Source organism: Sinocyclocheilus rhinocerous, unplaced genomic scaffold, assembly GCF_001515625.1.
Source record: "Sinocyclocheilus rhinocerous isolate Xijiao unplaced genomic scaffold, SAMN03320098_v1.1 scaffold945, whole genome shotgun sequence".
Classification (NCBI taxonomy): Eukaryota; Metazoa; Chordata; class Actinopteri; order Cypriniformes; family Cyprinidae; genus Sinocyclocheilus; species Sinocyclocheilus rhinocerous.
In genome coordinates, this window is record NW_015629570.1 from 908,298 (window position 1) to 920,817 (window position 12,520).

The 12,520-nt window shown below is 38.3% G+C and overlaps 1 protein-coding gene and 1 pseudogene across 1 annotated transcript; both read right to left on the minus strand.

Annotated features, from left to right (window-relative positions):
• Window positions 1–1,627: 1,627 nt before the first annotated feature.
• Window positions 1,628–4,832, minus strand: LOC107739355 (growth/differentiation factor 8-like). The gene is made up of 3 exons (XM_016551450.1): window positions 4,310–4,832; window positions 3,017–3,387; window positions 1,628–2,124 (listed from the first exon to the last, which is right to left on the minus strand). The coding sequence occupies exons 1-3, from the start codon at window positions 4,677–4,679 to the stop codon at window positions 1,756–1,758; spliced, it is 1,110 nt and encodes a 369-aa protein (XP_016406936.1). The 5' UTR covers window positions 4,680–4,832; the 3' UTR covers window positions 1,628–1,755.
• A 2,039-nt stretch (window positions 4,833–6,871) lies between these two features.
• Window positions 6,872–12,520, minus strand: part of LOC107739356 (formimidoyltransferase-cyclodeaminase-like) — a 9,637-nt pseudogene continuing 3,988 nt past the window's right edge.

Below are 12,520 nucleotides of genomic sequence, written 5' to 3' on the forward strand. Positions count from 1 at the left end.
TTTTTTGAAAGAAATTCAAACTTTTATTCAGCAAGGGTGTGTTAAATTGATAAGAAGAAGAATATTTATATTGTTAGAAAATATTTATATTTTGAATAAATGCTGTTCTTTTTAACTTTTTATTCATCAAAGAATCCTGAAAAAAGTATCGCAGTTTCCTAAAAAATATTTGTCAGCACAACTGTTGATAATTCTAATAATAAATCAGCATATTAGAATGATTTCTGAAGGATCATGTGACACTTTAGACTGGAGTAATGGCTGAAGGAAATTCAGCTTTGCATCACAGAAATAAATTATATTTTAAAGTATATTAAAATAGAAACCATTATTTTATATTGTAATAACATTTTGCAAGATTACTGTTTTTTTCTGTATTTTTGATCAAATAAATGCAGCCTTGATGAGCTTAAGAGTCTTCTTTAAAAAACATTACAAGTCTTACTGATCCCGAACTTTTGAGCGGTAGTGTATATATAATTTTTTTAATTTATTTAGTTGTCCTAACTGTGCATGATGATATGGTTAGTTGCACTGCATTTTTTTTTTGTCTTGTTTTCCCCCCTCTTTTCAGCCTGTCGGTATTAGAGGCAAGGTTGTTTATTTGTCTTCCATGTCCTAAACCTATAGTTTCATGGTAAGTATTATTATTGAATCATGCAGCAAAGTGTGCAAAATCCTTTTCAAAAAAGCAAATTAAGACATTTCTAAGTGCACTCATTGCCCTGGGGACAGACTCCTAGTGTCGTTGCCTCACGGGGCCTCAATCACACTGGGGAACCCTCCAGAGAACAAAATAAAACAGGAGAGGCTTTAGCTTCCATGGAAATGAGTTTGTTGCTTTTGAGCGCCATAATGTGCTCCACATGCTTGGAATGGTGTCAATGGTGTCACTGTTAGGGTTACAAAGGGAAAATACTGAAGAGGTCCCTTAAGGACACGCGAAAACAACTCCTCAGAGACGTCAAGAACAGGCATTTTACTTGGTACAACAGATCAAAACTATAACATGATTTGGAACCATAGAATCTATACAATTAAAATAAAATCTCCATGTCCATCTCTATCCTATGACATTATGTAGGCTACCTAGTGAATTGGCAATTTAATTGATGTTTTTTGACAAGAACATAAGCTGCATGCTTTTGGGTAGTTGACATGTTCCAGCAATGTCTAAAAAGCATTTAAAGATTATTTATACATTTAAAATTTGTGACCAGTTACAGCAATGAAAAGCGTTTTCCTATCCCTACCATCTGTCAGCTACCCATATGCTATGAAACAACTGCAGAATTTCTAAAGTCTATTGTTTGGACGTCATGTTGAGTGAGTTTCTGGGTCAGTGTTCCTGTTTTTGGGTCACTGGGGGATAAGTGACTTTATATAAATAATCAACTATACAACCCCCTTTGACATTAATTTAAAACTTAAAAGTACTTTTTGCAATTTTTACATTCTGATATCAAGCTGCTAAAGCCCATCAGGTCATCTCTATGCTCACATGCATTCACAGCGGAAGACTTATACCTTCATAAACAAAGAAACACTTGTCACCTTGGTACTATTGTCCTTGTGTGCAACAGTAGATGAGAACGAACTAAAAGAATTGGATAAGTTGGTTTGTTGGGATCCTGGTGTGGTCAATTGTTTTAGCAGGAACTATTTGGTCAGGGACAAGGTAAAGGTTGTTTTCACTTCCCTCTGGTCCAGAGCAGTTAGGGCTTGCTGTCGTAGCGACTCGAGAAGCTCTCAGGCTCAAGAGCAGCCACAAAGGTCTACGACCATTGAAGGGATTTTTCCGTAGATTATCTGCTCACGGTCATTGAAGTACAGCATATTTATTGGCGACATCTTGGTGGGTGTGCAGCACGGGCCTGCACTGCCCCGAGGGTTGGCCTTGTTGACGATGTGACTGTGGGGGTACTTCTGCACACATTCACCAGAGCAATAATTGGCCTTGTAGCGCTTGGGGGCAATTATCCAGTCCCAACCAAATTCCTCAAAGTCAACGGTGAGTGGATACCGGCAGCAACGTGACCCAGTGGAATGCTCATCGCAATCGAGGCCGGTGTCCCGTCTGGACCGTTTACCAGTGTCCGATATTTTCACCTCCAGGAAGGGTTGCTGGAAGGGTGGACATAAGAACGATTAGCTCAGTCATGGTCAATTAAGTTCAAAGGTGCAATTAAGCTCATACTTGACATTAATTGCAATACACTTTTTACAGGAACAGCCCCCACCTTCCTGATAAACCTGACCAATAAAATCTGTGTTCAAGCGTATTATGGCCCTTTGTGGAGTTTGAACGTACCTTGTCTTCCACCATTACTCTGAAAACTCAGTAAGACTTGGCAGGATCTACCAAGTCTGAATAAGATTTGACAGATTTCTAAAGGTACATTAAAACTCCACAAGTTGCACATACATTTTGAAAGCTACTGTACAGTGGTGGGGATCAGAATTTGATGACACAATTTTCATCTTTAGGTCAAGTATTCCTTTATCCACTAGACCTGTGGCCCCTCGGCAATGCACATTTTGCATGTCTCCTTATTCAAACACACGTGATTCAGGTCATCAACTCGTTGGTAGAGACTCCAAGACCTGAAATCGGTGTGTCAGACAAAGGAGATATGCAAAATGTGCAGTGCTGGTGGGTATACAGGAACAGGGTTGGAAACCAGTGCATTAGACTACTCTGTAAGGTAAGACTAGGTACACCAGGGGTGCCCAATCCTGTTCCTGGAGATCTACCTACCTGCAGAGTTCAGTTCCAACCCTGATCAAACACCACCTGTAATTATCAAGTGCTCCTGAAGATCTTAATTATTTGGGGTTGGAGCTGGACTTTACAGGAAGGTAGACCTCCAGGAACAGGACTGGACAACCCTGATGTACACTTTCATAAACCTTTGGCAGATCAGTTAATTAAAGTTAGTCCAGCATTTGACAAGCAAACCAAAATAACTCCTGGTTTCCCAAAGAAGCATAAGTACCACTGCATGCACCGACTTACCAGTCCTTCTTCTCCAGATTCTGCGGAGGTCACAGCCAGATCATTTCCATTTGCATCAAAGGCCTTGATTTCTATCCCAAAGCTACTCTCAGGTTGTTTGAGCCACAACTGCAATAGCTGCTTCATGTCGATGTGCTGCCAGGAGTTTGTCCGGGCGTTCACATCAATTTTTTGTGCACGTATTCTTGAGTGGTTGTTCCCTTCAGACAAAGACTTAAGGTGAGATATCTGGATAAAGACTGTGGTTGGCTCCTCTACTGGTCGGAGGTAGATCCAGAGCAGGGCCTTGAGGATGCTGTTAGGCATAATCTTTGGGCTCAGTGAGAACATGCAACACTTCGGCATTCCCTCAGATTGAGTGATTGCTTGAGCTGCAAGGAATTAAGTTTACTAAGACCATGTACACCTTTTTCACCTTACACTCTCAGAAAAAAATTTACAAAAATTATACCTTTACGGGTACAACAGCTTGTTACCGGGCCAGTACCCTTAAAGGGACAACTTATCAGCTTATGGGTTAACATAGTAGTAAGGGTACATATTACTGCTCTAAGGTACTAATATGCACCTTTCAGGGGTAGATAAGGTACAAAGTTGCCCCTGGGACCACTGTCCCGCAGATTTGAGATTTACATGAAAATTCCAGGCTGGTATGTTTTATTATTATGTTTGGAACAAAAATCTGCGGGACAGTGGCCTTCCAGGGGCGGAGTTGCCCATCCTTGCAAAGGTTTATGCCAAAATCATATAGTTGCTGGGGTTATTAATACAACTTTAAAATTATTCAAAGAGTGCAAGAACATTTATGAATCCTTCTTTTTCTGCTGACACTGGTGGAAAATGCCAATCACCACCATTTTATTGACATAGCATTAATAGAGCAACTACTGTATTTTTGGCAGAATCTAAGGTTTCCATTGAAAAACGTTGAAAAGAGGCCTTATTTTCGTAGGCCAAATGTGCTTTGTATGTTGTTCTCTTGGTGCACAGCTTTGCATAAAACAAGGTCTGTTGCCTTTGGTCGGCTTCCAACAACAGCAGAATGAATGAACCATAGTCGGTTCATAGTCAGCCCTTTCAGATAATACAATGGCCCCCAAATGTATTTGGACATTAAAGCCACACTTTAAATAGTATTAATTTCTTTGCATTCAATAACAATATAACGAACTAAGTAGCATCTGCAAATGATGCTAGATGTTTCTCAGAAGTAACTTGACAAATTTTAAGTGTGACTAAAGTGTCTGAATAATTTTGTGGTGACTATATAATACAGAACATTGCTGTACTTACGTTCTGTGGCCATGGTAATGATGGTTTCACTGCTGCCTTGTTCCTCATCCTCACTAATGCCTCCATTTTGATCATATTGGTCCAGGAGCTCCTGCAGTGGAGGTGCTTTGGGTAAGAGTAGCTTGACCGTGTCTCTGCTGATGTTTGGAACCTGTTCTAGACGCAGGATGCTCAAAATCTGAGACTTAATGGAGTGCAGGCGCATGAGTTTACTCTGCTGTCTAAACTGACAGGTTGTGCACTGGCCGTTGTCGTCTCCAGGCGTCACAAATGCTCGTGATGTTATTGTTGTAGCTGTTGTTCTTGCACTCAGGGTCTGACTGTGTGACCCCAACACACTCCAAAAGCTCAGATAAAGAAGGATAAACATGTTTCCTGATGTGTCTTTGTAGACGTTTACACATTTGGGAATGGACGGCACCTTTACAACAACTCTCTCCAAACAGCACTGGACAAATGTTCAGCCTCTCGGGCAGTTTTATACTTAAGATTCCCTGCTGTTAGATATCGTATGATTGGTGGGATTGAGAAGCACAAGTCCAGATGAGACAGCACAAAATAATTTTTGCTCTTTGGGTAATTTTTTTTTTTTGATTTGAGGATTTTCAGGGACTGCCTATTTTGTTGGACATACCATGAATTTCTAACACAAATGCCTTAAAATATCATATGAATTTCATTATGCTGATTGATTATTCACTCAATTATGATGCACCCAAGTGTGCAGCCTTTCAGATGTTTTTAAGTACTTTCGGAGTACTTCCTTTTGTATGTGTGTTATGGGTAGGTTGTTCTGAGGGTTTTTTTAAGTGTTGCTCTATGGCGTTTCTAGGTGGTTGTTCTTTTTAGCATATCATGATGTTGTGCCTGGGGTGTTATGGGTATTTGCTAGGGTGGTTGCTAGGTTAGTTGTTAGGTTGTTCTGAAAGGTTTCAACAGTGTTGTGGTTTGATAGAATTTCTTGGTGATTTCTATGAGGCTGGTAGAGTGAATTTTAGCTTGTTGCTATGTAATTGCTAGTGTGTTCTAAGTGTTCTTTTTTTGGATGTTGTCACATTGGTGCTTAGGTGTTATAGTTAGTGTTATATAGTGTTAGAGTTGGGTTGCTAGGTTGTTCTGAAAGGTTTTTAAAGTGTTGGTATATGGTTGATAGGTGGTTGCTATGTTGTTGCTAGGGGTTCCTTAGTGATTTTAGTTTGTTGCTATACAATTAAATGTTCTTTTTAAGATGCCCTTATGTTGTTGCTTGCATGTTATGGATAGTTGCTAGGGTGCTAGGTTGTTTTGAAAGTTTTTAAAGGGTTGCTATATGGATGATAACATGGTTCTGGGTGGTTTCTAGAGGTTTCTGAGTGTTTTTAGCTTGCTGCTATACAACTGACCCTTCACAAAGACCCACCCCCCTTTATTACTGTTGCTATGTCTGACAAGCCATGGCACACTCATACCACACACCATGTTCTCACATAGTGAAAAATACATTGTGGAGCAAAGAGCATGAACCGATCTCTCTTTCTCTTTATAGCACAAAATAAACATGAATGAACATCAGACGGTATCTTGTTTCAACCGTGGAAAGATGTCAATACACACCATTTTTCAAGTTCAAGTCCACCGACGTTAATCTACTCTCCTGTCTGGTTTGTTTGTCAGACAAAAATGGCAGATTCATCTTTAGGATTTGTCAGATCGCCTGTCAATCAAACTCCATGCGAAGGGTCAATTGAGTGGGCGTTCTGAGTGTTCTTTTTTAGCATGTTGTCATGCTATAGCTTGGGTAGTTGCTGGGTTGTTCTAAGTTTTTAGTGTCTATCCAAGCAGTTGATTGTGTTTTATACAAAATATTTTCTGTATAAACACCTGAAAATGGGTGCATAAGGATACACCACCTTGTTTATATTGGTGAATGGGTTTTCTTCACTTTTAGACCGCAGTTATAGCTTGTAACATTGGTATGCGTTGACTTTGGAATATGCAGAAATAATGACTGAGGACAGTATTGCTACAGCTGTTCTGTAGCATCTGCAGATACAGATGTCACTGCTCTCTCTCTTTTCCAGCAGTGCGGCTTTAGCTAATACATGCATAAATAACAACAGAAGACTGCTAGGCAAGGACACAGAAGTGAGATGTTGAGGGTGGCCTTTGGTGGGTCAGTCTCAGCACCACCACCTGGTGGATTATCAAGTTATTTCAGAACAAACACAAAGATAACACTCAACCGAGATATATGGGTATATATATGGGTTATAACCTCAAAACAGCCTAGTGTGTTTACAATCATTATAACTATGAGACATTGGGTGAGTCTGATTATTCAAAATATGACCGCACAAACCACAGCTCTCAGGTTTAATTAATGAAAAATGTCATGCTCTTTTGCATACCTAAAAAGTGTTTTGCAATTGCAATTATTTCATAACTACATTGCCACTCACTTTAAATTCGTTCTTTGGAAGTGGCAAGAAGGGTATTTCTACATTGCCTAATGAAAATATGAGTGATGCTTGTCTGTGCAAACCTTGCTCCTATTATGATAAGATTTTTGGGGTGGTTGCCAGTGCGCTGAAAAGTTGTTGCTATAGTCTTCTGGCTGTTTGCTTATGTCAAAATAGCACATCCTCAAGTCTGTTATTCTGCGCCCACCTTCAATAAGGGATTTTTTTTTTTGCCCATTTTTGCCAAAATCTCTCCTTAACAAGCTGCACAATGTTTAGTTATCCTTGCTTGAATTTTAGCTTAGTTTAGTTATCCATGCTTGTATAAATAAATGCGAAATGCATTTCAGTTAATGCACTTACAATGAAGTCTATGTGTCGTACACCAGAGAGTTTTATAGCAGAAATATTTCAATCTGCACATCAGTGTGCCTTTATTTGATTTGGTGTGAGTTAATAAAGTCTGCATCATTTCCTCTGGTCGGCCATCTCCAGCACTATGTTAGCATTCTGTCTGGCATTCTTTAACAGCACAGACACTTTTGCTTCAGTCTGAAAATCAACAAACCACAAAAACTACCATGATCACCAGGAACAATTCCAATTGGCTCTTTGACATTTATGAGTTCCTTAAAACAAGTTTCGTATCACTTAAAGTGTGGTTATTAAATGCAGAAAATTATTAAAATGTACTATGGGAACCCTGACCTAGATATAAAATAGTAATTGTTAAATGTTTTCTGATACTCACGGCAGCCCTGAATGAAGCATCTGTGATGTCCTTCAGATTTATAATAACGTTGTAATATGCTCCAAATACTGCTGTTTCCAAAGCTTTAGCCGCTACCTACACATGACAGGAATCATGCATTAAAATGAATGCTGACATCAGCTTATTTTTGACCTTCAAAGTCATGTTATTTGTCATTTTTCCAAATGCAAAATCAGCATTTTACTCTTGGAAAGTGCTTTGCTTGAAAAGATGTATTTTCATCTTGTGTCATCACAAGCATTTATATATAAAATATTACATATTTTAAAAAAATATAGAAGATAATAAATACATTGTAAATATATACTGTATTACATTACTATGATTTACAAAACAAATATCTATACAGTTACATAATTATATAACTTAATTTCAGTTTTAATAAAATTGTGTTATATAGCCCATGTCTCACCTGAATGTCTGATTTACACGCCACATTTCCATATTTCACCATTTCTTTGAGAGCAGGCCACAGTTTGTTTATTCTCTCTGCCAGAGACAGAGGGACGCCCAGCGCCACCTTCAAACCCTCCTTTCTTTACAGTCAAAGAAAAACATTCAGTCAGTCCCAATTTAAAATAACTGTAGCCATATAAGGGGTTTGAAACATTTGAAAGGTTGTCAAAGCTACTGTGCCATGTTTATGTGTGTTTTTGCCAGTGTGGTTGTAATTTGCATTCTATAACTACATTTCCACAAAGAGAATTTACTTTGGCAGTTAAATGCAAGTTGAATGGTTGTGTAACGTTAGTTAAATCAGTCAGGCTCCTCTCTGCAAATATGTGCCTAGTCTTTCCTGTTTCTTTTTGTGGTGAATGACATGTTTTTTTACATCAGTCAAATGCTCAAACTGGTTTAACATGATACAGAATGTTCCTTTTTTTTCCCGGTGACATGTATTGTCTCTCGTTTGATGGATTGGAAGGATGGGTTTGTTTGTTTAAGCTTCACAGAAGTGATGAACCGTACCTTTTGATTTCATCAGGTGTGCCTTTGGGCTATTTCAGAGCAGCCTAATGAAAGAAACACGCAAGAAAACAGTTATCAAATATTTTGTACATGACAACTTATTGTCATCTAGACATATTTTACAGCACTTTTATTACACAAGTGGCATATTTATACTGGCAAATTCATTCATACATTTTAAAGTGTCCAAATACTTTTAAAACCACTGTTTGTGTTTGGTCTTGTACCATGTAGCTGTTAAAGGCCATTGAATCAGCATCCACTTTTAATAATGAGTCGTTCATGGCTTCATGAAATGGAGGGATGAGTTTCCTCATCTCTGCATCCAGAGACTCAAACTGTCTCTTCCCGTACGTCATCTGACCAACCATGCAGCCCAGAGCTGCACCCTTACAATGAGAGAGATGCACATAAAGATAAATAATATATATTATAATATAATAATTATATATATACATACATATATTCTTATAAATAATAATACAAAATATTTTTCTAAATATATTTTATGTTGAATATAGAATGTATATATTCAAATTATTAAAATACATATAAAATAAAAAATATTATAATTGATAATTAATGATTAAAAATGTGTGTGTGTGTGTGTATATATATATATATATATTCCAAAATGTTAAAATAAATATTAAATAAAAATGATTATACATATTTTAAGTATCTACAGTGGGTACGGAAAGTATTCAGACCCCCTTAAATTTTTCACTCTTTGTTATATTGCAGCCATTTGCTAAAATCATTTAAGTTAATTTTTTTTCCTCATTAATGTACACACAGCACCCCATATTGACAGAAAAACACAGAATTGTTGACATTTTTGCAAATTTATTAAAAAAGAAAAACTGAAAAATGCTCAGTATTTAGTAGAAGCACCCATTTGATCTAATACAGCCATGACCCACTGTATATTATATATTTTATAAGTATATATTATCCTATAAATAATTAGAAATATACCTATATATATATATATATATATATATATACACACACACAATTTATCAGTATGATAATTTTTGATTAATTTTGAATTTTATAGATTTTTAGAATATATATAAATTTAAAAAGATAAAATTTGTATTATAATAAAAATATTTGATATTCCAAAACAAAGTATATATGTGACCTTGGACCACAAAACCAGTCATAAGGGTCAATTTTTCGAAATTGAGATTTATACATCATCTGAAAGCTGAATGAATAATCTTTCCATTGATGTATGGTTTGTTAGGATAGGACAATATTTGGCAGAGATACAACTATTTGAAAATCTGGAATCTGAGGGTGCAAAAAAATACAGTAGGAAATTTACAAAATATCTTCATGGAACATGATCTTTACTTAATATCCTAATGATTTTTGGCATTAAAAAAAATCTATAATTTTGACCCATACAATGTATTTTTGGCTATTGCTACAAATATATCCGAGCTACTTAAGACTGGTTTTGTGGTCCAGGGTCACATATTTTATTAATTAAAATATTCATGATTACCATAGCAGTGATTGCAGCAGAAACGGACCCTCCACCAGGAGCCGCTGTTCTGGCCCCAACACTGTGGACGAACTTCTGTAGAGACAGAGACGCAAGCCAGCCATTGTCACCCGTACCATATACCTAAACTCAGCATCAACCAATCAGATACAGTCCTTCTGTTAGACATCAAGAAGCCATTTAGAAATATAATATACATTATTTTATCTATATGTATCTTGGGTCTTACTCTATGATTCTCTCCTTTGGAACAAATGGCCCCAAGGAGCCGAGTCCTAATTTGCTGATAACCTGATAGAATAATGAAAGAGGAATGAAACAAGGCCACTGATTTTCTGCTGTGTTGAATGTGTGACCATGCTAATTTTAACCCACTAGTCGGATTTTGTGTTCCTCTTCCACAATGAAGAGCTTTTCTTTTTGGATGTAGAAGTCAGCACAGTCCAGCATCGCCTTCAGAGGAATCAGACCGACTATCTGAGACCCCGCCACTGGAAGGTTCAAATCCTGGACAGGTAGAACGAACACAAATCTGATTCACTTCTGATTCAATTTCAAGTGATTCTGATTCAGTTTCCGGTTCAGGTTTGAAAGCGAACTCACCCTGGCGTCTTTACAGATCTCCTCATACACCATGTGCACGGGCGTCACCTCAAAGTCCAGGATGTTGGTGGACACCTGAGCCAGGTTGGCCTCTTCCAGGTACCATCCAATTCCCTGAACCTTTCTCAGAAGCCCAGGCTGCAGGAGGAACATTTAGAGAATTAACAGGAACAAGAACATAAGCAAAACCTCAGGGAAGTGATACGTACAATTATTCTCAAGTTCGAGATTTGACGCACACTGAAAACCTAGACCAACACAGTGACATCACACACAGACATACCTGATCTTTCCCACGGCCCTGTTCTCTAATATCCAGTGTGATTCTGTGAGCCTGTTCCTTTGTGCTCAGAAGGTTCATGTTGTAGGCGATGAGAAACTTTCTGGCGCCGGTGACTGGCGCACCAAGAAGGGACGAAGGTGGCGGGGCCGTATTCAGGGGTCCATTCACTCTTTTTTAACTGGGGGAAAGAAAACAAAAGGTCAAAAAAATAAAGCACATTTAATTTCATTTAAGGTGTTTACACATACATGGCATGTAAAACAGTACTGTTCCTCGGAATTTAGAACACATGTTATGAAATCTAAAAGTTTTGCTGCGAAAGCTTAGCATATGCATACATCCAATTGAGAAAGTGTGCCCAAACTATACTTCACTTTTGACGCTGTGGTAGAAATTCCCCTATGCACCTGACTTATGTTAAACCTGGTGTTTCCGACACCATAAAATTATCCTCAGGTGACTTCTCTGACCACAATCGCAATAGCTCTGACCGCACTGGAGAACCAGTTTAACCAATTCAGTAAAGAATTACAGTTACCCAACACCTAAGAGTCTCACTCTGAGTCAGACGATGTCTCGACCCCATATGAGCCCTGTCACTTGGGACTAAGAAATCTAATGCTGCATAGCAGTAACCAGACAGATTCCAGATGATGCCTTTGAATATGCTTTAATTACAGAGAATCCCCCAGCAAAAAGGATACAACCGTTTATATAGAATACATACATGGCGAAGGTAACATGATCTGACACATCTGACACATAATTTTCCTCAAATATGATTAGTTCTTTTTATATCATATGGCAATTCAGCACCCCCCTCCCCCTCTGTTACTGGAAAAGCAAATTTGTTTTTTGATTACCTCAGCTTCTTACTCGAGTCATGAGTTCTTATGGTTATTATTATTTTCAGTCAGACATCTAGCTGTCTGGTCCATATGCATCCGTTATTGCTGCACACTGACTGAAGTGTTGAAACCATAGACTGTAAAAAAAATATGGACGACGACGCGTCTCCACTTCCTTCCACTGTAGAAAAGTCAAGCCAAAACATCCCAGTATCGCCGCTGTCATCTTACGAAATAAATGTCATTTAGAGCCTGAGTCTGCGCAGTAGTGATTCATTTGGAGCCCGAGTCTGCTCAATAGTGATCATGAAGTGGAGCTGCGGTATCAAAGTCCCGCCCAATCTCCCGCGACCCAGTCGCAAGCTCACAATCATTACACCACACCCGATTTTTATAGCATCAAATAACTAACTAACTAACAGCAACCCTATTAGAAAAACAAACACTTGGACATACATTAGCGTGACAAGAACTACCTAAAATAATGGAAACCATCTTTGGGAAATTTTATTTGAGGTGTAATTTGATTATTTATTTTGGCTCACATCCCGTTCATTTACATGGAGAGGGCGGGGCTTATGACCTGTACTTAGAGGTCTGCTACCTGACCCGAGCCCGACGGGTCCCGAAATACTTTAGGGTTTCGGGTCGGGCTCGGGTTTATAGTTTTAGTTTAGCTATATGCAGGCTACTGCTTTCATAGACGCACGCACACACATTATAGCACACGACAACACAGCACGGAAACTTTTATTAGTAAAATAGCTTCGACAGGCTACTGA